This window comes from Malurus melanocephalus, unplaced genomic scaffold, assembly GCF_030028575.1.
Source record: "Malurus melanocephalus ecotype Western Australia unplaced genomic scaffold, MMel_1.1 scaffold_29, whole genome shotgun sequence".
NCBI classification, from domain to species: Eukaryota; Metazoa; Chordata; class Aves; order Passeriformes; family Maluridae; genus Malurus; species Malurus melanocephalus.
The window spans coordinates 2,933,132-2,959,680 of NW_026623261.1; the positions used below are offsets into that span (position 1 = coordinate 2,933,132).

General features: G+C 39.3%; 1 protein-coding gene across 1 annotated transcript in view; it reads right to left on the reverse strand.

Annotated features, from left to right (window-relative positions):
- Positions 1–16,135, reverse strand: part of PKIB (cAMP-dependent protein kinase inhibitor beta) — a 20,030-nt gene extending 3,895 nt beyond the window's left edge. The window contains exons 1-2 of the mRNA XM_057363574.1: positions 16,076–16,135; positions 887–1,061 (exon numbers count right to left, since the gene is read on the reverse strand). Coding sequence (XP_057219557.1) covers positions 887–1,034 — 148 coding nt within the window. The 5' untranslated portion in view covers positions 1,035–1,061; positions 16,076–16,135. The remainder of the gene's footprint in view (positions 1–886; positions 1,062–16,075) is intronic.
- Between the last annotated feature and the right edge of the window lie 10,414 nt (positions 16,136–26,549).

Below are 26,549 nucleotides of genomic sequence, written 5' to 3' on the forward strand. Positions count from 1 at the left end.
CCTTGGAACCAGGAATCCCTTTTATGATCTACTTCAGATTCATGGACTCTTCACACCTCAGCACAGGCTTGCCTTCCCCTTTGCTGCACCCACACCATCACTGCTCCTGTTTTGAGACCATCTGTTGTGGTATCACAGCAGCAAGAGTGGTGGGCATGAGAAGAAAAAAATCTCTGAAAAAGATTCTTATTCTGATTAAAAAAAAAGGTAGGGACAGGCCATGCTCAGGGCCAGTGTATAATTTTCATTTCATAGGCATTAGAAATCGGATTTTTCTGAATCTGAAAATCCCCCTGAAGTCGCTGTGAAAGTAAAAAGAACTCACAAAGCTGGTGTTGATTAGACCTGTGCTATATCAAGACAGAACCWTATCAAATTAAAGGACATGGCAAAATAGGGCACTGGTCTCAGATGGCAAAGTTGAAAGCCTACTGGCAGGATTAAATCACTATAAATCCCGCTCTTRAAGTACACGCCTGAGTTAGGATAGCTATCATTGTATTAACTGCACAGCCTTGCTGTCTTGTGCTAAATTATCTCAGTGAAGGAGTACACTCGAATTTACAGCTGGAGTGATGGGTTTTCCAAGTTTCACAGAAATGCAACTGGGTTTTCTCTTCCTCAAGGGAAGTGGAATTCAGTCCCCAGACTGAACTGTTTCTCCAGGCTGCTAACACTGGGTCTGTGGATGGATATGGATATGGTTTAATATTAATTTGTCTCATCAGTAGGCTGAAGTGATAACTGCTTTGGAAGGTTGAGTTTAATTCTTGATGATTAAAGAAATATTAGTATTGACATAATAACTGCACCGTGGTGGAAGTTTTAAAAACAAAGCAAAGAACGACTACATAATAATGTCCCTTTCTGAGCACACTGTCTTTACCTTCTGAAACAGAGAGCTCAGCCAGTTTGTGTGGCAGGTCTGAAGTCCCAGCACCAGCAGGGGAGCCCAGGATATCTGGTAAGGCGTTCCGGCGCCCTGCCCGTCCTGATGCTGCAAAATCTGTGACCACAGGCTCCACATCAGTCATTGCTGAYTCCTTTCCTCATAGCAACATCTGCATATGGAACAAACAGAAGAAAACAGCTGTAGCCTCATGGATGCTAATCACCTGTTCAACAATACAATAGCCAGAGGCTTTGCCCAATGGTTCTTTTGTTATTAAAAGCCATACATTTCAATGCAGAGTGTTTAGGCTTTATTTCTGCCCCTGAAAAAGATGGAAGATTGCTTGTGCACTTCCTTACCGTGCCATTTGCACATCAGACTAGCACAATGAACAACTCTGCAYCTACAATAGACCTGTGAATAGGATCAGCAACAGCCCTTTCTATCAGCCATCTGTATGTCCTTTTATGACCTGTTCCCTCTTTTTAAGTGCTTTGACATTCAATAACTTGGAAGAGAACTGTTGTCATGCAGTCTGTATGAAGTAAAGCATGTTTTCCTTATTATGAATCTTGTTTAGATTCTTGTTTAGAATCTTTTTAGAACAAAATCATTTCACAGAAGAGCAAGTTATTTAAAATGACCTCTCATAACACAAACTAAAACTCTTCATAGAATTTCTTTATCCTGAACATATCAAACCACTTGTTTTCCTCTGCTCCTTGTTAGCCTGGTTTAACCTTCGCTTATGCCTGTGACTTTTATTTAATAACTAACTGAATCCCGGAAATAATAGAACCAGCAGTACTCTGCTCCCTTGATCCTGTCTCAAAGCCCATTGAACTGAATGGGAAAACTGCTGACCCCAATGGGCTTTGGATCAGGCCTAGGGATGTTTGCAGGATCACACCCGAGTCAATGGATTAAGTGTGTACACCTAGAGMAGAAGATACTTGGCTGCAAGTGGCACACAGAGACAGAGTGTGAAAACTGCCATTAGCAGTCACAAAAGGCTATAAAACCAGAATTTGCATAATAATGTGATAATCAACAGAGCAATTTATAATAATTAGGCATCCATTACTCAATTATAAACAGTAGTTACTTGCTCTACATTAATGAAATTCTGTTTGCAATATGGGAGCAGGAATGTTGTCTTTTTGTAAATATGGTCAGAGCTTAGTGTGGGAAGGGATACAGATGGTATTTGAGACCAATCTGATGGAAGGCTGTCAGCTTTCGGTTGACAACTGGCTGYATTTAGACTAAGAACTGGATATGGAAAAGGTCAATTATGTTAGTGTTGTTCATATAAGAAGCAGAGCATCACAGTCCCCCTTTTAAAATTCTGTTAGGCTTGGGAAATATTACTACTTTCATTTCAAGGATAGAAAAAAAAATTATACAAATAGATATCAAACCTGACTTGCTCTGATGTGCAGGAAGGAATAGGCAGAAGTTATATTACTGATGCTGACCTGCCATTTCTACCACAAACACACTCTTTTACTCCCTCAAAGTGCCTTTTGGCTGTGTCAATCCAAAACCAACAAGAAATACTCTTCTTTGTATATCTGGGTACCTTGTAATAGAAGAAATGAATCCTTCTTGGCAAGAAACAAAGGCACAAGAAGGACTGCCAAGTCTGAAAGATKACCTGAACATGCAAATAAACTACTTTCTTTAACTACGGTCAGTAAGTGAAAGTTCTGAGCTGGAGATTTAGCAGAAGGTTCCTGTCCTGCATGAAGCCTGGTCAAATCCAAATGAAACCTTTTTGTCGGCGTCAAATTATAGAAACAATATGTGGACATTAAAAAATGACACATCACAAAACACATAAAAATCATAGAGTCGTCAAGGTTGGAAGAGACCTTTAAGGTRATGCAGTCCAATGGTCAAATATGCATCAGCATTCCTAGTTAGTTTTAGCGTTATACTAGCAGAGGGTGAGATCAGCACTTGGCATGAAATATGAAAATAAGGAGAATGAATCCATGTTTACAGACAAAGTCTCATGGCTTTTTGGGGGTGTTCATATTTACTTAACTGTAGGTATCCTAAACACTTTTCTTCATATGCTCACCAGAGCAAGTAAAGAGATTGTAAATTACACTTCAGAACAGAAAATGTTTGGGGTCTTCTTTTGTTTAGTAAAATTGTTAAAAGTACTCTCAATGCCAAAATACCAGTACTCTTGCAACTCATTTCCATTTCATTTCAACCATTTATTAAGTAGCGCCAAAAATACTTTTGTTAGTAGACTGCTGTTCACGTAAGATTTACAGAATSATWTAAACATCAAAATRCACTTTCTCRAGCCTGCCTTGAGGACTTTTTTCTWCCTCTTTTGTCTCTTGCATGGATGTTTTGGCACCTAAATTTTTTAAATGGAGAAAATCTGGTCTACAACTCATGCCCTATGGAACTACTCTCTTCTGCAGCACAGTTTGCAATACAGTTTGCACTTGTGCATTTGTTTCAAGGCCCTCCCCTTCCTCTCCAGCTCACCTCTTTCTCTGATGTAATCTCCCTGCACTGCATAATACTAGACAACCTAGGAAGATGATGAAGGACACAGTCTGGCGTTCCTTCCTGTAAGTGAATTTTGATTTATGCACTTGATTAAAAGAGTATGCAGAGACAAATCTAGAACATCTGTCAGGCAGAAAATCGACTGATCATTATCCATCTGTCTGGTGGCCMTAAGTCAAATTTAACCATCTAAAAATACAACATCCTTTATGTACATAACACTTACCATTAAGACTTTTCACCTTTGTTTTTTCTATCTACACTGCACTAACACAGCATGTACTCTAAGTATATTTAAAAGATGAGGGACTACCCTAACAAGCCTGGAATTGATATTATGAAACATAAGTCCATTTATAGGTCCATATAAACCAAAACTTAAGCTCAACTCCCAATATATGACAGACACTGGTCAAAGTAGCTTGCTGCTATACTTGATAGAAATGCCATTTTGTTCTTTAATGTTCTGAGGAATTTCTTCAGTTCCATTCTGATGCTCTCTTCTTACAGTATTTTCCAGGGCCTACATCCAAATCCAAGTAAGGATACAGAGTTTCTCTGCTCTTCATCTGTTTCTACCTTTAATTTKTTTTAACACATTCATTGGGGAATATCTACATTTCTGGCATCTCTTTGTATCTGTTAAACACAGTATTATTCATGCCTCCTCACAGAGTAAACAATAATTACAATGTGCACAGCATCTATTTCTCAAATCAACTCCTCCTCCTGCTGACAACATCTCCTTCRGCTTCACTGAACCCATTTTGCTCTTGTCTTATCCAAGATAAAGATACTCACATGTTGCCAATGCCTGTGTGCAGCTGCTTCCCTCAGTTTCCAAATTACTGTTGTCATTTATTTCCTGTGTCACTGTTCACCAGACCAATGAAGCTCAGCTCTGACAGAATAGTGCCAGATTTCCAAATCACAAGGTTCTGCACTTCCCGAGCTTCCTTTTTGCCATAGCAAAAGCCCAGTGCACCCAAAATTATTAGGTGACTAGGTGGAAGAGTTGGGCAGGGAKGCAGGCTGTCTGCAGAGGGTCAATAGTAGGAAGGCAGGTGCACATCTACTCAAAAAAAGCTCACCTACTATAGAGACTGAAGGCTTTGACTGGCATCCCAGCTAGCACTCCATCACCAGGACTAACTTTGCAACTCATTACTGGGCCAAGACAGCACTAAGGAGGTTTTGGGAATATTAGAGTAATCCTATCATTTATGCCTCGGAAATCCCTGCAGGATCACCCAGAATACACAACATACCACTCAGGTGTGTGTGGAAATGCTCTGCTTGTGAAAACTGACTACGGCCAAAAGCAAAACTCAGTTCCTGATCTATCAGATATTCAAGTAAGTGTCTTCAGAWAAAACAATGGCAGGTAAATTACCAGTGGCATTTTCTCTAAAGGATAGGTAGTTAGTTAATTTTTGAGTCTTCTTTTGCTGGCACCATAGCCATCCCTTTGGRCGAAAGTGAGTCACAGACGATAGTGAGAATTTATTTTAATAAATGTCAGAAAAAGAACAAWTCATTCTCCTGAAACAATTTGTATTGAGAATCAAGGGAAATAATGTTTCAAGGCGCTCAGTTGTAGCAGGTGCCACAGTCCACATTAAATGTCAGTGTTGTCTCTTCCTCACTCTTATCTGTTAGAAAATAGATAAATCACCACCTTAAGTATTTGTGAAAGCTATTTTTGATTCTGMTCTTTCTACTGTTGAACACAGACAAAACACCGGATTTGTTCTGCTTGGAAGGACAAACTATTCCTCAATAAATGTCAAAAGGTTCCGAACATTGGCGCTGTGACAACTYCACTCCACACAGGAGCCTGAAAGACCAAACACATCACTCCTTCCTATYCAGGCACATTTGTCAAAAACTTATGAACAGTCTCTGCCTGTGCTACCAGAGAAAGCTACATTTCCAAAACACTGTTCTTTCTGAATGTCCTTTAGCGGGAACAAACTGGAAAGCATGAAATCCTTTCAGGAAGAGATGAAAAATGCAATAGCCAAGTACTACTTTCAGAGCCAGACTGACCCATTCTGTGTCTTAAGGGTCTCTTACTGTAAGATGAGTTTCAGCATCTTAATTTTTTCAGAAAAAAAAACTTTAATCCTTTAAGTGATGTTTAGTTTTTGTTTACTTGTAAGTAATGAGTGTTGTCCAAGCACCTCTACCCCAAAAGCTTGTAGGTTCAAAACTTTTTAAGTAAGGAAAACAGAAAATTTATTGAATGAAGTGCTACCCCCTGTGCAACTGATGAAAACCATGTCCTCTTGCTATGCAGTGCCATGCTTTCACAGCCACTTCTGCTGCAGCTGCATCCTCATGGTTTTGTGTCCTCTTACCAAAGGTCTCAGAATAGGAACATTCTCATTRTACATGCTCACATAATCCTTATGCTTTATCCTGAGGCATTTCTGGACCTTAAAAAAAGGGGAAAAAAAAAAAGACCTAGGAATATCTATGCTTTTACTGGACACTAGAATAAATTTTGTAAGAAAAAAATCTTTTATATGTTTTTTTTGCATCAAGAACATTGGCAACACACTGCTAACCCTACTGCTGGGAAGCACACAGAAAGATAAGCAAGGATATGCATCTTTACCATATGTTTATCCAAACACAGGGGTCTCGATTTTGTTTGGGGCTTAGGATGAGAGATCACACATCTTCCAATATGCAGAAGCAATATAGGTAACTATGTGAATGTTAGAAATGATCCACTAAGGAAAAAGAAGTAAATTTGTTAGCCTTCAGGTTTTTTAATATATCACTAAACTTGAAATAAGAGTACTTTGTATTAGAAAGATGATTTTAGTTTCCCGTACCAACAATTGGCCTTTCTAACACTTGTTCTCTGAAAAATTCATGAATTTTTGTTTTCCTATGCAGGGAAACTAAATTGTGTCTCTTCTCAGTAAATCTACAGTGCAGAAGCATGTCCTTCTACGTCTGTTTCAGTCAGTCTGTTGCAGCCTGCATCCTCATGGCTTTGATAACACATATTTTTAGGATGATACTTGAAAGTTTGGTATATTRCATAACAGGTTTTCAGTTTTGGTTCTTTGCAGTGTGCACAAGTGGACAGACATTTTACACAAATGCCTTGTGTGTTACTTCTGCTCTGGGTAAATTACCTGCTCTACACTATTGGACCAGAAGCAACATCCTTATCAATAATGTGCAAMAATGGCTTCCATACATGATCTTCCTAATTCCAAAATGGTATATAATGGGATACCATGACTACACCATTCCTCCATTTCCTGCCTTTGTGCTCCCAGAAGCACTGAACAAATACCCAAGATCTTGAGCCTGTTGTTCAGATGTCTATCATTTTAGGGCATAGAATCTGAAAGCTTTGACCAAAGCTGTAGGAATTTTCTTCYTCAGAATGGAACTTAGAAACTTTCAGTTGAATTTTCTGATCACTTCCATAAAATCAATATTGTACTAAAGGGAAAGATAAGAAGGGGAAAAGCCACATAGCATTAATCCTGCTGYCTTTAAGCTTCTGGAAAATGTACARATTYCARTGGYGCAGTTTACCCTCTACAAACCTGTACAGAGTGGAAAGCCTGACTGTGAGCTGTGTGTGACCCCTGAGTATGCACGGTGCTCTGCTGCAMAGGAGAATACATTACAAAACTAATAGCAATTCTAAGTAATGGCAGTTTTCTCTTTGTGAAAGAAAATAAGGGAGAGAGGAAAAGGGGCCATGATACTGRCAACTGAATCAAAAGTTATCTGCAGCAAGTAATAAATGAAGTGACATTAGCTGAAGGCAGTCAATACCAGGCAACCAAGCATGTCACTTTCCAAATGTCTGTGAGTGACCAAGARCAATGACAGACATAAATGTTTGTCGACTTCACAGGAAACACAATTCAATTCTAACTCATTGGCTATGCTGGAAAAAATCAAACCCATCCCCTATGATGGAATAAGAAATTAAGCTCAGTGATAACAAATCAACTGACCAACCTAATTCTTCCTCCTTTATTTTGGCCATTCATCACCACAGAGTTTTTATTTCTTGTTGCAAATGTACATACCACTTTCTGAGTTCAGCCACACAATTCTAACCTTCTAAATACTTTCTTAGAATCTGCATTTGGCCTGAAATCCAACAGAATTTTGCCCACTTTCAGGAACATACATTAGGAGTAATTTCAGAATTAGAAGTAACTTTTAAGACTAATCTTGATTTGCAGAGACCCTGCAACTACAGCATTGCAGTTGAATTGCATTTATGATCTTTTGCACTGTCAAAGGCACACAAGGAAATGAGTATACCCCAAGCTCTTCAATCTCCTTTCACTTCAGCCTTTCAACTGGGAATTCCTTAGGGAAGCATCAAAGAAGTTTTTCCCTCTGCTTTGATATCTGCTACCCCCGCATCCCACAAACACTTCCTGCAACACAGACAAGTCATCTACATAAGCCAGCATATGTACGTCAATCTGTATTCTTCATTAGAAGCAGCRAGGGATTTGGTTCTTTACTTGCCAACTCTGTGGCAGAAAACTACTCTGACAAAAACACTGGGAAAAGCTGAGGCAAGTGAAGAGCTTGAGGCATACTGGAAAGTCCACTTACACAATCCACTCCAGTAAAGGAATCAGCACTGTAAAATGCAGAATGAGTTTGTGAGATGATGAATTTACAATTTAGCAGATATATGAGAATGGAACAATCCCACACATGGCTGTGTACCCAAAGTCTCACTAGGGAAGGCCCAAATCCTTGAGACCTTACTGACATGAATGAGGAATGTTTCCATCCGTTTCAGAGTGAATCCAAGTGTACCAGTATGTTCAGTATTTCCCAGGAAGGGAAATCCTGGTGGAAATGCTTACAGAAAAGGAGCTGCAGAGCAAGAGGAGTTGCCTGGTAGTAGCAACATGTGGGCAGAAAGGGTTGAAGTGTATCTTCTTTGCCCGGGAGACAGCGCCCTTCCGAGGAGAAAAGTCCCTGGTTATTTCATATTAAGGCCTCCAGAGTGTCCCCTGGAGGTAGAATTGGGTTTGGTGAAAGCTTATCTTCCCACTGAGAAACTGCTGAAGACAAAAGCCAGTGCTTCTTTCCATTCAGCAGTCAGGTGATTACAGTCTGGCAGGAAGCAGGAATTGCAGTGTGGATAGCTGCAGGCACCTTACAAACCTTCGAAGCGTGGGACTGGGACCATTTCTATTAAAAAGCAAGGACAGGCTTTTAGAAGCACTTTATTGCTTTAGGTATGCAAATAAAAGCTGACTTTTGATTTTATCTTTGTAATGGCCAGATAACATCCCATAATTATATATAAAGCCAGATTAATTGTATTTTATTTGTATGGTTCTTCCTTCTTCAAACACAGATTATTTGTATTTTATTTGTATGATTCTTCCTTCTTCCAACCTACAAGCTGTATTTTTTTGGCCTGGATCAGACCAGGAGACTATCCCATCCTCTACATGGACTTCTTCCCTGGTAAGCTCAGTTTCACCTGACTGATGTAGGAATACTTTGGTTTAGCCAGTTTTGCAGTCACACCCCTTAGCATTTCTTCACCTGAGCACAGGAAAGGAGAGGATACTCTCTGTCTTATAATTATATACTTTGTGTCTGATGAACACTTTGGGAAAGCTAAAGTCCAACCAAATCCAAGCACTGTTCTTCTTTTTGAGTAAAACTTTACTATTTWTGTTTTTCATTTCTGCATTCTAATTTCATAGTGCAAGCAACACATAAGGAGCGTCACGATTTCCAGAACAAGAATTACTCATAGCAGCCTGCTCTAACACAAATAAAATACCCCAACACAAACCAAACAAAYAAAAWAAAAAAGGAMATGAAACTTARTATTAAATTGCTACTTGATCATAAAGGTCTGGAAACAGCATTTAAAACAAAGTCAGCTTAAATCTATTCTWTATTGAGCAATTAAAGTACTAACGTACTAATAAAGTCTGATTTTATTTTTTTTACTATGGAAAGCTTCAGGAAAACCTGTTTGTCATGAGTGAGTCTGTAAATCTAACGCTCAAAGTTTTTATTATTATGCTTGCTTCCTTAAGCACCACCCTGACAGGTAAGGCAGTGGACAAGTTCAGCTATTTCAGTAGTGCTTATTGTTGATGTGAGCATCTCTCCCACCCTCTCACAAAGAGCAAATATCAGTCTGAGAGCTACTCCGATATCTTGCAGACATCACCCCAACACTTCACTCAAACACAGTTCTTGGGTCTCAGCGCTCTTTTCTTTTGCCATGAAGCTCTGCATGACTACTTCCCCTGTAATTATTCATGTTTCCCACTTCAGTTGCATCTTGTACTCTACAAATGATCTGGGCTTCCTGAACTCTTCTGGCTCATCCAAGAATACCCCTGGAAATCCAATCCAAAATATTTTATTTGGCGTTCTTCACTGAATAGGATGCTGAAAAAGAAATATTATACGCTCAATACAATACATGCTTAATTAGTTAATAAAATATTATTTTAGTAACTCAGTTCAAGGGTAGTAAAAGGTCTTTGATTTTGCTAATATAAGTGAACTATTGCAGAATAATTCTATAAAGCTATCTCTGCTGGTCTACACAGAAGTTTTTCTAATTACATTTTTCTAAGTAATAAAAGGTAATTTCTTTGCCTAAATACTTTGGCTTGACCATGTCCTTAGGCCACCACAGGTGCTGGAAAGTTCTGCAAAATTATTCTGGTTCAGTTTACCCTTAGGTGAAGATGAACCAATAGAGAAGGGAACTGTGAACTTTTCAGACTAATCTGGTGACTTTTATAGTAAACCTGGGCAGGAAACAGCCATTTGGCAAGTGAAGTCTAATACAGAGAAAATGGAGCTCAYCTCCAACTGCAAGTCAGCCTGGTGCCCTGAAACACCCTTTAATGAGGTACTTAAGTTTCCTACTGCTCTCCTTGACACGTCAGTAATTTTAACATTCACAAAGATGAAAAATCAATAGGACATATGGATACATTTCAAGAAGTTATATGACTTTGCTGCACTGTCTTTGACAATTGCATTTTAAATCTGGACCCKCAGATCCTTGCTCTGTATGTTCCATTTACATTTTATTTATGCTTTAGCATAATTTTTTGCCTCAGAAACAGTATTTCTTCAAAATWRAATGAATAATTTTTCATTTTCWTTTCAYTYTCCAGCATACATCATGCTTGCTCTAATACAATTTCACTCAGGTCATATCCTCTACAGAYTACCTSTTCAATCTTGGCAGTAGTCCTATTWACTGATTTTAATGAAATTACAGGTAGGAAAATTTGCCCCCTTTCATAGTGACTCACCAAGAAAATAGACTGAGATTTGAGAAATCTGTCTTCCTTTAGGCTCATAATTTACGTCAAATAATGACCTTGAATCACAAGATTTTCTCAATTATATTTACAAKAGACTTTAAATTGCAAGTGAAAAAAGAATTTAATCAATTACTATTCMCTGAGACTTGTGCTGATGGTACAGGTTTACAGTCTGACCCTGCAGTTTTTCATGAACTCCATCTAATTGCAGGACTTGTGTTGCTTCCACTGATATTTGATAATACAGCCAGGAGACAATATCAGGACTGAACGCTTTGACATTCAAGAATAATCACTGAGTCAGATTTGTCCCACTCACGTTTGGTGATAAGAGTTATCTCCAGGGGACTGGATGCCTGATGATGCAGTCCCTGGCTACCTGTGCACCAGAAAATCTGTGACTGCATCATGGTCAGAGACTGCAGGGTTTTTACACCCACAGGCACAAAGGATCAGAATAGATGGATTTAATYCTCTGCCAGAAAGTTCTGAAACTGGGGGAAAAGCTTTTTCCACAGAATAAGGAATATAGGGGTGTAAGCATTTGGGAGTAAGCATCTAGTTGTTCCTAGATTTTCTGAAAATGAGCCAGCTAAGCACTGCTCCATTGAATATCATATCACCGATGAAAGAAATCAAATAAATCAAAAATCCACAATCCCACAATTTCTTGAGGAGTAATGAAGGAAACAAATAGGCTGTATGATWATCCACAATACACATTAAGAATCTTTTTCCTTAGAACTTATTTTGGAATAATTTTATGCTTCAGGTGAAGGGTTCATCTGCAGTACTATACTTGCTTCTCCTTTCCTACTTTTAGATGACCCTATTTATTTCCTCTGCATCTCTACTGAAAGGGTACCATTGATTACAGCAATTTATAAACCTTCCTGACTTTCAAGGCATCTTCCTGTTTCAAAGCATCTCTTTTTCCTAGGAGAATAGGCCTAATAGGTAAAATTCATAGTACTTACAAGTCTAAACAAGTCAGTAGAATTACACATGGGATTAATTTGGTTTAATTTCTTTAGCCTTTCAATATATTTTTATTTTATGAAAGTATGAATCATATCTACAAYCCTCTGATGACCTTAGCCTGGGACTCTAAACCAGCCTTCCTATCCTAAGGCTTCACAATTAGAGACTAGATTGGTAAAAAATAAGACATATTTCAATCAAAWTTCTGTCAAATATACTAAGGAAATTATTTCACGGTTTCAGTGAGCTTACATGCCAGTTAAGAAAAATTATTATCTCAAACAATCTAAGCCCTAAAAGCAATTCCTTACCTTCTGTTATTAAAGCCTATCTGTTTTTCAAGACCGAGGACCAAACAGACCTTTACAAGGCATGTATGAGGCTGGCAGAAAAGTAATTTCCACACAGCTGAATTCATGTCTTTTCAATTAATTCAAGTAAAATTATCTCTAATTAAGGCAGATGGCTTTCAAAGAACCCTTCCCATTTTGATAAATGACCCTTCAGTAAACATGCCCTGCTATTGAAACACCTGGATTAAGTGCTTCAGATAGGAACAAAAAAAAAAGTGTATTTATATCCCAAATGATAAGGAGGCTGTGAAAACCACCAGTACTCACAAGATAATTAAAAAGATGACAGTAGAATGTTAAAGTGTGCTTTTTATAAATTATTTGAATGAAGCACTTTCAGACTTTCAGTACTGAAAGGAGGCCTAGAATAAAAACKTTTTAGCAGGGCCTGTTGYGACAGGACAAGAGATAATGGTTTGCAACTGAAGGAGGGTCCATTTAGAATATGCATAAAGAAGAACTTTTTTACAGAAGGTGGTAAAACACTGGTACAGGTTGCCTAGAGTGATGGTTCATGCCCCATCACTCAAAATGTTCAAGATCAGGTTGGACGGGGCTCTAGCAACCAAATCTTGTTGCTGACGTCCCAAACATAGACAGGGGGTTTGGACTAAATGGTCTCTAAATATCTCTCCCAACACAAACCACTCTATGATTCTATGATTCTAAGTATGGCTGGACCCTTAAGCTATTTTAGCTGGGATGCCATGATCCACAGAACTTTTTTTTAACTTTCTTATTCTGTGTGGGACTTTGACACTTAAGGAAAGTGGAGGAATGAAAACCAAAATATAAACAAGGAATCAAGTCTTATTCTTATTTGTCATATGAACAACATTAAGTGGAAGTTCCACATACTGAATCTTTTGTATTTTAAAGTTTAACAATCAGCTTGCTTTCTCCTCATCTTTTTAATAATAATTTTAATTTAACCTTTAGTCTGCTATATTCTGAGTGAAAGGCAGTTTTTGTTTTGACATGTTAGAGTAGAGCCATTCTTCCACAAGGAGTAGCAAAGGCAACAAGCAACTACCTAAGGAAACGTTGCTTCCCTTTGGAGCAGAATTGGACAGGATTTTCATCTTGAAAACAAAGAGGAGAATCTGCACTTTTACAGCACAGGGATGGAACCACTTCTTTCCTGAATCAGATCAGTTTTAATGAAACTCTTTTATTAGGCAAGAGAGAGACCTCTGACTGCTCCTGAAGAGTTGCTTGCCAGTATTCAGGGACTGGCACAGGGTGGGAGGACAGTCAGCTTGAGTTGCTATGGATATGGTGACTGCTTTAATCACCAGGCTCTTTGATCCCTCTGAAATATTCACTTGCTGGTTTCACCTGTGGAAGCCCACAAACCTCACTGGGTTTCCTTGCTCTGGAAAGAGCCTGTAGATAGCTTCAGTGATACAGGACATTTGCTAAAAGGTTAGGAGGCAAGGAAATCCCACACCTTGCTTGGATTCATCACAGGAAGTTTGTTTGTTTGTGCTCTCATCCATCACTGAGACAAAGACGGACAAACCCTAACAGCCGCAGAAGTCGTGTAGTAGATGGGACATCCTTCACCTCAACTTCTCCTTCTCTTACCCTGAAAGATAAAACACGGGCCCTGCMTCCCCTTTTCCTACCCTCCCATGGCACCAAGTGCCTTCCCTCCTCTTTCTTTGTCCTACGGCAGCAAACTCCCACCTTTACAAACATTCCCTCTCCATGCAGAAAATGCCAGTGTCCCCCTCCCCAGCCTCTCCCACCCTGCCCGACAGGAGGCCCACAGCAAAAGGACTCCACCATCCCTGCTCTTCCCCAGGCTCTTCCACAGATGAACCGCCTCACAGCAACACAGAAGAATGAGCAACACAACCTGCAGTGGGGGAGATACACCTGCCATTTGGAGTTACTCACATCTGCCATTTCAATTCCTCTCTGAAKGCACGCTGCTGGGGAGGAACTAGAAGCCCAAAAGAGCCCATTTCCCACTGTATAAAGATTACTGTTCAGCACTGACATTTTGTAGCCTTCAGATTTTATGTTTAACTGGAAATAWCAGCCCCCCCTGGCAGGCTCCTCTTAAGGTTTTGCAACCTCCAYGAGCTTGGTCAGAGCATTACCTACCAGTATTATGTGTGAATTCAGGAACTGCAGAATGCTCAGAAACAGCTTTTTCCCATCTGCTAAGCTAATGATCTCTTCTAAAATGTCTATGAGCTCTGAACATTTTTTTTTAGTTTTTTTCAGCATAATCATGTTACAGGATGACAACCTGTGTAAATTAATRTCTTCTTATAATTTTTATTTTTCATTTAAATTCCTCAGAAGTAATTCTTTTTCCTTTCCCTCCATTTTGTCTTATTACGCACAGAARGAGAGAAAAGGCAAAAATCAGATAGGCATTATCACTGACTGAATCCTTCCACAAACTGATACTTCTGATTCTAGATAGAATAAAACCAACAGCAAGAGCATTTTAGAGGATTTGTTCTACAAAGATGTRTCTTTCCCAGAAGCACACAGACCTMAGTGGAAATGAAAATTCCACAGGAGTGTTTTGTTCTTTTTTTGTGGAAGTATGAGTAGAAAATTTCAAAAGAGAGCCTGGAAGTGATACTGACTGGCAAGTGCAGATCATTGAGGGACTATGCTGATGTTGTAGTACCCAAAATTTTTAATCCTTGTTTCATGTACTGGGATTTACTTTTGCATTAAGGCCTGTATATTCCAAAGGTCAAAAATAAGAAGGTTCTTGCCATGGTTTTTCCAAAAAGCTCATATCCCTAGAGATGGTGGATTCTCTTTTTCTAAACTTCACTCAGCAGTGGAGATGAGTAGAGCCTACACCTCCTCTCTAGAGCCTTGCATAAATCTGTGTGGAAAACTGCAGATGGTGAGATTTCTGGGGTCTCTTTCTGCAGATGACCTCTTGYTCTTGAAGAGCTACTAAAGAAACACTTCAAAATGAGCAGTTAGAAGGTTTGTTTTATTTTTAACTTMTGTTTTTCTTTTAAAAAGTGCAGAAATAATTCTGCATTTTCTTGATTGCAGATGAACAGGCATGACTTTTCACTGAACAGATCTGTATGTTAGTCTCATTTTAAAACCACGGGTCACATTCTGCTCCTTACAACATCAATCTARCCACTACAGATTTGTTCAATGAAATGGAGATTAGGGAGAATACTGACAGAAAATAAATCCCTGCAGATACCCCTCCACAAAATCCCTGCTCATGTATGCTGATACAGGGAAAAAAAGTAAAATTTGTTCCTGCCTGASAAGCGTCAGTACTCCTCTCTCAATTGTAAGGTCCCTCACATTTGTGATGACTGTGTGAAGGCTAAGGGCAAGAAAAATCAGCTATTCTTGCTCAATTCAGAGCTGTTTCTGTCCAGTACTCCATCTTAGAATCCTCATGGTCACAAACAGCTCCAGAAACCTGGCTTTGACACAGATGTCTCTGCAGGACTGATCTKACAATCTGTGTTTTAAGGGCCACACAAATGRTTTCACCCAATGAATCCCTCTGCCCCTCTGAAGGAAGATGCACTCACAGAGGAACTGAACTCATTTCTRTAGTTCTCAGCAGGGAACTCCCTAAAACGCTGGTAGTCCCAGCCWAAGAAAATAATTTTAACATATAATATGGAGCCTTTTTGTCTTTTAATCTAATCACATTTATTATACCAAACAAGAAGCTTGCTCTAGGGTTTGAAAGGAGAGCCTGGAAAGACAAAGATGACTCCCAGTGTATAAAACCCAGCAAGCAGTGTACATTGGCAAGGCTATGAATATTTACATAAAGGGGAACTTCTCTGTTTGCTTAGTCTGTCCAAGGCTGTAAAAAAACAAGCATAGCTCATTAACTAAAGTTCTTTAGGAATGGMAGATACTTCTGAAACCCTGTTAAAATCTTTTAAAAACAGCTTAAAAGAGGTACAGAGCACAATATGGACACACATAAGAAAAGAGCATAAGAAAAAGCTACTTACAGGACAGCAAAAAGAGGCTGATGAATACCAGAGACACCCAGAAACAACCGGAAAGTGATCTCAACATTTGGCTTTTCAGCTGACTACAGCAAAACACCGAGGGAAAGCTGAACTGTTGCCAAGAAGGAAGATAAACTTGCATGCATCTAAAATAGATGAACAGATTACAAATTCACATGGAGGAGCACATGCCTTACAGGTAGATTTCTGGACTTCAGCCTTTTAATTCAGGATGTTTCTGRTACAAAAWKAAGTCYTTWACAAMAAGGCCTTTAAAGGAACTCTCCATYCTGTCATAAYTGGAGACAAATCYCTCTGCACAAGCAGTGCTGTTATGTTCACCCCAAAGGTGGCAACTGCTTCCTGGACACCGTGTGAGCAACARGCTGTGGCTGTTCTGTGGCACTCTGCTATCCAAACAGAGAACATGCAACTGTGGCATAAAAACTGTTTTCACACTGTTCTAAGATAAATAATACATTGCCAACATGTTTTCAGCAAATGTCTACAACAGAGTTTGTATTTCAGCATCTGAACACAGAGAGTTTCACAGCAGACAAGAAAACAACCTGGAAAAAACCACCCTAATTTTGTATTAGCTGTCAGTTGATTTCCATGAAGAACTGACCAGCCTACAAAAAGAGAGTAATTTTGTATGGCTTCTTGACAATCTACCCAATTCTGTCCCCCAAAATGTACCTTAATATTCATGGTTCAGGTATGCCTCCAGCCCCACAGCAYGGCTTCAAGAGAGGCTGACATGAGCTAAAGAAGAAAGCCACTGCTCAAGCTGTGCCAGCAGCTCCAGCTTCCACTGTCTCCACAAAAATAACCTGCCAGCACATAACTACCAGAGAAGCAAATTGCCCCTGGAAAGCCTCCCTGCTTGCAAAACTCAGAAAAGATGCAGCAAGTTGGAGCCATACACATCTTGTATGCTGCATACGTCAGCGAGGCAAAAACACAGAGAGAAACAATCAAAAAAAAATTAACTTCTTGGTTGAGGAAATKATTCTATGTTCTGTACCAAGTCAAGGTTGCCTCTGTCATTTTTCAAGGGTYAGTCACCCACAAGGGGAGCTGGGGAGAAGGTGGAGGTTTATTTACCACTGAATAGATTTCTTCCAAAACAGAGGATCCAAGCTGAGTAAAATTCAGCTGCTCTAAAACTAAAGCAATCTGACATAAGTTCTCTAGATGTACCCTTGCTAGGGTGAATGAGATAGGGGTCTTACCACAAACCTTACATCAGCTGATTACTAATTTACTAAAGTGAAAAAGGGACATTTCAGTGGATGGCAGTGGAAATAAGTTTGTTAGCAGAAACAGAAAATAATTTGCCTATGTACATACTCCTTTTCTGTACAGTGTGATCTCTATTTAAAATATTTAACCTAGACAGGAAAAGAAGGTAAAAAGGAAAATAATTCGTTTAAATGGCTATATTAATTTTGCCTTCCAACAACTTATGTTTTAAATTGGGTAAAATAAGAAACCACACTAAAGTCCATACCAAYCTATTCAACAATTCAGCACTTGGCAAGTATRACCTTTTCTACYCCATATTCTCTTTTGGGTGTACATTTTTTAACTGCACTTTCATGTTGAGAAATAATGAAATCACTTCATGACGCACAGTACAAACTTTGTGAAGGGCTTAGAGAACGCCTGCCTCTTTCATAGGTATTAGTTATAAAAATGCTGCTCCAGAAAGTTATTAACAAAAGCCAGCATTTTGAAGCAGATATGTGTTCATCACAGAGAGATTACTGGGTTTTAAAATACTTCAAAATAAGTTGTATCATTTTTCAGCTTCCCCCTTGACATTTCCGTCACAGTAGCTAATACAATAGAGARCATAAATTTATAGGAAAACCACAATCTCGCCTGAAGCTTTAGCGCTCTGTAAAATGAGTTTTCTTCTTGTGCATGTTGGYGATGCCTATTTTATTGGTTTTGCTYAATTAACACCATCCAGAAGAAAATTCAGTGATGCACCTGTCCTTGGCCACTGGTTACAAAATATGGTTAATTTATTTTAGTATAGATGGAAAGGCAAAGAAACGCGGATTTCTAATTCAGARCCAGGATCTGAAGAGAGTAGTGTAAATGCAGGGAGACAGAAAATATTATCAGGGTCACACTACCTGTTCTACAGTTGCAGAAGAAGGTATGTGGTTGCTACCATGCTGATGCTTACAGACAGCACAGCTGGGGGTAATGCAATGGCAACAGCACCATTAGCGCCTTTCCCAAGCTGTTGTCTTCCCTTCCATTCCCCCTTCCTTCAGTTAATCATGTCTGCTATCAGCAGGGAAGCATCAAATTGTGAATGCTATCTCAAGTTAAAATGCTGTCTTGTTCCAAATCTGTTGCTCACCTAAAGACCAAACCCCATGCTTTTACTTCAGCTGATACATTACTGGACAGATCGTTAGTACAGTCAGTGCTTTGAAACACATCCTTAGCCCAAAATGCTTTCTTTTCACACATGCCCTTTCAGACCTACATTTTATGTGTTGATTTTAGCTGCTTTATAGGTACCTAAGTGCTGAGGGGAGGAAGGAAACAGCATGCACATACAAAAGGCTTGTTGATGGATTCTCTCTATCCTATTTTGGAGAACAAAAGCACATACATTACACATCTTTGCAGCTCTTTAGGGTTTCTATCAGCTAAAGGATAGATTTTTCTGAACAGCTACTGCAGTTTCCAAAACTGTGACTTAGAAACCAAACTTTCAGCTTATAAGTTTGGTAAGTGTCTTGGTACCACATAAACTAATGATCTAAGAGATTCCTAATATGAAATAGGATACTTTAATSAAAGTTTCCCCATTACATCTGCAAGAATAATTTCTTTGCTGTAAACGCAGATAAACTTTGTTGGTCTTGCTGCAATGAGAGCATTCAGAGTCTCCCAAACAACATATTTGGATTGTGTAAAGTCCCCCCTTTTGGGGTGGCATGTCATCATTTATTAATTTTTTTTTTTCATTTCAATAAATTTATTTTTCAAATAACATTATTGAGACCCTTACTTGCTGAATTTTTCTACAATAAGAAGTCCTATTTATTARTTTGCTATGAACAAAGTATTCTGAACTTGAATTTGAGAAGCTCAGTTAAGTTTTTATAGACCAACTAAGCTATCTTGTATGGAGTTTTAAAGAAATCAAAATTAAACCATGAAATATATTATTGGATCAGTATCCAGAATGTTCTAAGGCTTATGAGACACATATAAAGGTATTTCAGGTTATTTGTAAAGTGTGTTATTAGGTATGGACATCTCTACACTGATGTTTGAGGAGATATGTCATCCAATTCCTTTTTTCTCTGACTGTTCTTGCCATAGCCATTAAGTTGAGATGACTAGGGGTGAAAAGTTCTTAGAATTTTATTGGATATGAAACTGTTTGGGGTTATCCTACAACTGATAAACCCACACTTTTCTCTAAAGTGAATAAAGGTGGAGTTAAGCACAGTGTAAGCTGTCATTTGCAAAGTCAAACTTTTTGTGGACTGTTGTGATGAAGGCCCACTACTGTCCCTGGCACTCATCTTGCCTTTTTCCTTCTTCCACACACCACAATTCTTCAGAGCATCTGGGAGTGGATTTTMTTCATTCCTCAGCCAAGAACACATCTATGTATGACAGGTGCCATGACACCTTTGCTTGAGGTAGCAGATCTGCAAAGCACAGAGCAGCCAAACTGCAGAACAAGATGCCAAATTTTCCTCTCCCAAGCTGGATGCTTCAGAAAATGGCTTCGACCTAAATATTTCATATATGAAAGGAGAGTCACCTGGAGCTAACCACCAGGGAGCACCTGGGAGAAGAATGTGCCTAGGGATCATACCCATCACAGATTTTGCCTTGCTCTGGGTTGCCAGGCAGCGCCTGCATCTACTCTCTGCTCACTTCAGCTGATAAAGAAATCATCACCTCTGCAATGACTCCTTCAAATCACCAGGCAGGGTTCATTCCTTTGGAAAACATGCCCAGAGGAATACCTTGTAATTTGAGGAAAAACTGCCTAGAGCTGCTGTCTCCTAGGTGAATGCTTTGATCCCCAGGGAAGAAATTAGGTTGAGCAATAGCATTTTCCACTGTGAAGAAGTATTTTAACTGAAATTCTGCTCTTTTGATGTCAACCCAAGTTTTTGCCCTAATCTTTACACTTTAACCTCTAAGGCAATGCTTTCATTGTGGGRAAAAAGAAACATGTGTCACAAAAGTTGGGGGTCAGAACCAGCATTTTTCAGGCCATCACTTGAAATACAAAGGAAAAATATTATTGTTTTTACCTGGAGAAACCTGCTTCTGTAATTTATGCAGTGACTATTTCTTATATGAGAAGAGGCCTTGGAATCAGACCAACATTCATAACTTCCACATTTCCAGCTGAGTACTGTAATGACTATGCCTGTTTTCTCCCCACAAGCYGTGAATTCTTACCTGTCCTTTTCTCCAATTAGCTCCCAACTAAAAACTGTCAGCAGCACAGAGCTTTTAGAAAGGGTTAAACCATGAGCCAGATCAAAACAAATCAAACCAAAACACTGTAGGTTTATTTAGGTAAGACTTGACACTACTAACATTGACTACGCTGGAAGGAATTGCTGAGTGTTTCTCTGAAAGAATATTTTTCTTGTACTGCCAACATTACATTACCAAAATACTGATAAAGAAAGCGCTAAAAATGACCCAAAAAAAGATGCTGTTCTCTTGGGAACAAGAGTTGCAAAACTTTTTAGGACATTTACATGTTTCTTGCAACTGAAAGTGAATGAGATAAACCACAGCACAAACCTGCTGACCTGATGACAGCGCAGCTTTAATTGCCTCTCTTTTTACACACYATGTTGGCTCACCACAACTAATAGTTTGATTTTTCTGATCTCCCTGGGGGAATGGTTATTAAAATTAATCCCTGTCAACGAGGAGTTACCACACCTACAAAGAAAATAACAGCATTAAAAGAAAGTTGAAGAGTTAGTTTTCAATCGTTTATATTATTTGCATGTACCAAATTCAGACACTGATTCAATACGCTGGAAGGAGTTATCAGACATTTTTAATGCAACTATACTCAGGAAAAAAAACCCTATGCCTCTTGACAGCTTTTGCCAAAGTTCAAGTGTATGTATGRCATACATTAGTTTGTGAGGAATACTGAAGTTAGAATTCTGAAAATACTAGAGGACGTCAGTGTAAGCTGTTAGACACATATGAGGTTCTAGAGATAAAGAGACCACAAACATGTTCAAAATAAGTAGAAGTTATTAATGTAATTATTTTGGACCCTCAGGGCACCAATATTTGTGTTTATTGTGTGTCTGCTACTGTCACCTCAATCCCCAGACACTGGCAAGGTGCAGCAAGTTCAAGAGCTGGACCATTACATAGCAAGGTTTGAACTGATCCCATCACATACTTCATCACACACACCAGAAAATACCCCTTGTTTTGTTTCTCTTACCAAAAAGCTGATTTACCCAAATTCAGAAAAGCCTGCTCACATTGCTTTTTGAGCGAAGTTCTCAGGCACAACCCAAGTTAATCACTGAAATTGAAGTTAGTGAATTCTGCAGCTGCTAAGAAAAGAGTGAAGACCAATTCTCAAGGTGGCATAATTGGTTGAAATGAAGTGACCTCTGATAGACAAACTTATCATTCAGCCTCTCTATCAATCCAAGACCCTGTGTTTTCTGGGGGAGGCTCTTTGCTCTCCTTATTGTAAGCCAATCTAGCAAGTTTCCTATTCAAAGAAACATTTTTAGGCAAAAAATGTGATACAACTTCAACAGTGGCCAAAAAAAGAAGTGTTCTTGTTCTATACTTTAACACAATTTTAGAAATTTTACACGTCATTATCCACATTGGAAATTCGACCTCAGAKTCCCTTCAATTTTAGGAAAGAAAATAAATTCTGGACTTTTCCTAACATTGTTTCAGATTTATTATTAAGTCATTACTTCAGACTGCTCATAGGCACACTTTAGATTAAGTCTTTCTGTCTGCTCYTTCTGAATAAATTCTGAGTGTGCTGCTGAAGAAAAGCATGAGCTTTCTGAGCTTTTCTCAAAATCAGCTGAGAAGGAGAAGGGAACAAGCAATGTAATTACGGAGAGTACAAACTACCTCAACTTTATTCTGTTTAGTCTTCTAAAAAGAGTTCTGCATATAAAAATGAATTAGGGTCACTGCTTCTGGGACAACTATAAAAGCCCTATTTAAATCAAAGCAAGAAATCCTGCTTGACTTTGCTGAATACTTTCTGAACAGATGGGGTACATGAGACATGAAGGAAGGTCTGGGACGAAGCAGACTGGTGGCTTTTCAGAGGCCACAACCCACCGATGCGTGCTTCAGAATATCATCACCAAAAAATTTAGGAATAGACTAAAACGTTTGTCTCCTGAAAAAAAAAAAAAAAGGAACAATCAACTCTTTTATAGTGAAAACAAACTAACAAAACAAAGTTGTTCTGCTCAGATGGGAGTAAATAAATAAGGCAATCAGGTAAAAATCAGTAACAAACTTCTGCATTGGTCATAACCTTCTTCCTCAAGCAGATTTACAAGGCCACAGGGRCAGACTGGCATGGGTTTGAACCCTGGTGCAGAATCAGTCAAGGTGTAGACTGGGTGTGAAACATGTTTTCACTTTTCTCATGCAAGAAGTCCCTCAGTCCCTTGCCMATGACACCTGGTTTTGCTGTATGTGGTTTAATTTTTTTTCTTTTTCCATCTGTCTTTTTGCCTAAATGAACACGTATCYACCGTCTTTGGCTCATTTCCTGCTCCCGCTCACAGAAATTCTCCACTTTATTTTGGACCCTGAATACAAGTTTTTTGAACTTGCTTGGGGCTGGAACACTAGACAGTATTATTTCTTCATTTGCTGAAACAGAAAAAGCTTGATTTTTGCTATACTAAAATACCTCAACTAAATGTTGGAATTCTGTTCTGCCTTCCTGCTAATTTCCRCTATGCTTTCTTGACAGCCACTATKTTGAAAAGTCAAATRCMAGYTTCCAGATGAGCAGCAATGTAAAAGACAACAAAGSATCATCCTAAATAAAATATATGGCAGCATGAAAGGAAAACAAATGTTTTCTTGCTGGGACAGTTGCCTAAAACTAAGCAACTCCCTTAACAAGACAAGGAAGGGTTTTGTCAAAATGGGAGTTTGTCCRCACCACAAAAACAGTGCACTTTTCATAATGTAAAAGTTCACTTGGTGGAGAACAACAGAGTTATCCTGCATTGCTTGAGGTCTCTGACAGCGGGACAGGAGGAGGTGACTGGGACAGAGCCAGAAGCAGAGGACAAAACAAGGCTGAAAACTCAGTGTTTATAAAATAATAGAATAATGCAGGCTGGAAATGTCCTCAGGAGGTCATCCACTCCAACCTCCTACTCCAAGCAGTCAATAACTAATTCAGATCACACTTCTCAGGGGTTTGTCCTTTCAGCTATTGAATATTTTCAAGGACAGAGACTCTACAACCTCTCTGTGTCAGGGTTTCACTGTCATCATGAAGAAAAGGATCTTCCTTCCCTCAGGTCTTAATCTGTCCTAGCTTTTAACTGTAATCTCTTGTTCTCCTGCTGTGCAACTCTGTAAAGAGCCTGGGTCCACCTTCTCGGCAACATATGGGAAAGCTGGTCATTTATTCCCCAAGTGTTCTCCAAGCTGAACAAGCCTCAGTCCCTCATCAGCGCCTCAAGTGTTCCTTCCTGACCAGCTCCTGCTCCAGTTTATCAACATCCTTTTGGTAAGGCAGGAGCAAAACTGGACAATCATCCATACATGGTCTAATGTGTGCTGGCTAGGATGTTGTTGTAGTAAAGTTTAGTTTGCTGCAGGCAATGCACAGAGCAGGATAAGATGGTTACAGTTACCAAGAGTTTTCAGGCTCAGCTGCTCACCCTGACAGGTGTGCAAAAGAAGGGGAACTATCCACTGATCCAGCAGGAATCTGTATTCCAGGTCTCCATCTTTTGGAAAATGGGCATGGTGACAGATTTCCAGTTCGGCTGTGAGACGTATTGAACAGAGCATGTGGTACTCCAAATCAGGCATCAAAAATCRGCTTTTTTATTCTGAATAGGGCTGGCACTGAGTCCAGTTTCCAGATGGTTTTCTGTTGCGTGTTTCTGTTGCTTAGAGGAACAAAGCAAAATCAGAAGGGGAAGCCCTTTCCCACAAAGAAGGAAGGAATCAAGGAAACAGAAGTAAAAACATGAAGAATGAGTCAATAATTAGTAAGTTATGTCACTTCCYGTGTCACTTTTCTCCAGTTAAGAAYCAGCCRTRGAAGCTCTCACTTTTATGCCARACAATTCAGTGTTTGATTCTGCTGTCTGTAGTAGCTTTGGCTGGCATTTTCCAGTTTTATTTATACAGCTAGATGCAAAGCAACCCATTAAAATGCTTGTTATTTATTAATAAATGTGGTGTTTGAAAGGACAGATGCTCTTGTTTACCATCCCCTCAGATTTCAGTCAGTCTTCATATCAGTGTTTATGCTCTACTCTATACAAAGTCTGACTTCTTTTGTTCTTTATCTGCTTTTGATATTCATTTTTTCAGACTGTGTGATGACTGCATTAGGGTCTGGTTTAGTTATGTCCGTATTTGAAATTTTTCCTTACACTCACTGATTGCACATTCATTCGTTAATTAAAAGCCAGTGGGAAATTTCCATTTAAGAATTTGAACCCTGGAGTAGTTCTGGCTTCTAAAAGACATCCAGCACAGCTGAAAGGTGCACAATGAATACATTGGGGACATGACAAAGTTGACCTAAAGGACTGCTAACAGCACTCATCTTTGACTCTCTGTAGATGTTCCATTTATTTGTTGTATTAGAGCCCACTTAYTACCTAGSAAAAGACAACTCAAATACAATAGARGATAATGTCAAATCAATAAACTGAAGTACATTACACAATCAAATGTCACTTTAACGCCAAGTTGTAGCACTACACAMCTTTGTTCTGCATAGCTCCAGTACACAGGAGCACTCAGTTGAATGTCCAGTTTTCATAGCTGCAYCCTTAAAAACAAATTCTTAAGCATTCAGTATAGGTGGGGCGATAAATATTTTATCTTGTTTTACAATTTCATCTTTCAATAGCAGTTGGAGCCTTAAGAGAGACTACCAAGACACAGTAGTTCCAAAYGTTCAACTTTCTGTTCCTAACTCCGCAGAGTACCAAGCATTGCTGAMTTCTATAATTCTCTACCTCTGCTGGGGAAAGTACATTTATTTAGCAACTTAAAGTATGAGCCCTACCAAAAATTACAGAAATGTGAAAGATGTCATCAGAAAGGTTTATTTCAATGGGGAAGTTTTCTTTTCCCTGGCATCTGATCTCCTGTAACAGACTGGRTCCTTCTTGTAGGGCTATTTTGCTGCTGTGGTTTTGAACCCAAGCCCTCCAGGAGACCAACAGAGCAAAGATACAGCAAGTTATCAAAAATGGATTTCCCAGGATATCTGCCAAAAGGCATCCATAGGAGGCTGAGCTTGAGTCTTTTGTCTGCTGCTGAGAAGCAATAGCTGCGATATAGAGGAACCAGGGCAGGATGCACAATTGCCTCCAACTCTAGTGCTCTGTCAGCCTTTGCCTCTTGACCTTCAACCCATTCTAGAGTTTCCTCACTCCTTACCAACTTTTCTCTTTACCTTCCATCTTACTGATGCAGAATTCAAAATAATAAATAAGCTTTGGGATCTTCCTACTTTTTCCCRTCAACTACAACTTACTTGTCTTGAAGCAGAAACCCAGGCATCCACAGACTGTGGCAGCCAAAATGGCAAACTACCTTTGCAGGAACATAAGCAGTGTGTGGACAAAGGGGCACCTGTRTCCCTAACCCTGCAAAAGCTAAGGAACAAGTGTAACATTACTACTGGCTGCGCTGTAAAAAGGCAAATGTTGGTTGCAGCATTAGGACCCATGAAATACGAAGGGCCAGCAAGCAGCATTTTGAAGGGTAATGAAATTTTAATCCCAGTCAGATATTTGCTGAAGGCAGAGAAGGCAATTCAGACTTGCCATTGTCCACAGAATACAGCCACACAGATGCCAGTTTGTCAGTAAAACACCTTTTTTGAGCCCTAGMACAAGCAGAGCCACATAGACACAGCAGAGCTCCAAGCAGCTCTATATGCTGGCCTGAATCCAGAAAGAGCCACAGACTCAAACGGGGCTAGKGAGGAAGTGTGGCTAAAAGGATTTAGTCTTTCCCATTATATTGTAGAAGCCATTGTGCCTGTTTGTCACATGGTAAGGAAGAGGGAAAAGAAATGTCCCCCAAACATCAGCATACAATCTTCTGTGGCTTACAATCACAAATCAGCAAATGCAGAGGCAGACCTGGGTCTGAGCAAGGCCACAGCTTATTTCCGTGGAGGTTATCATACTGTGCACAGGATTTTTAAAGCACAATTATA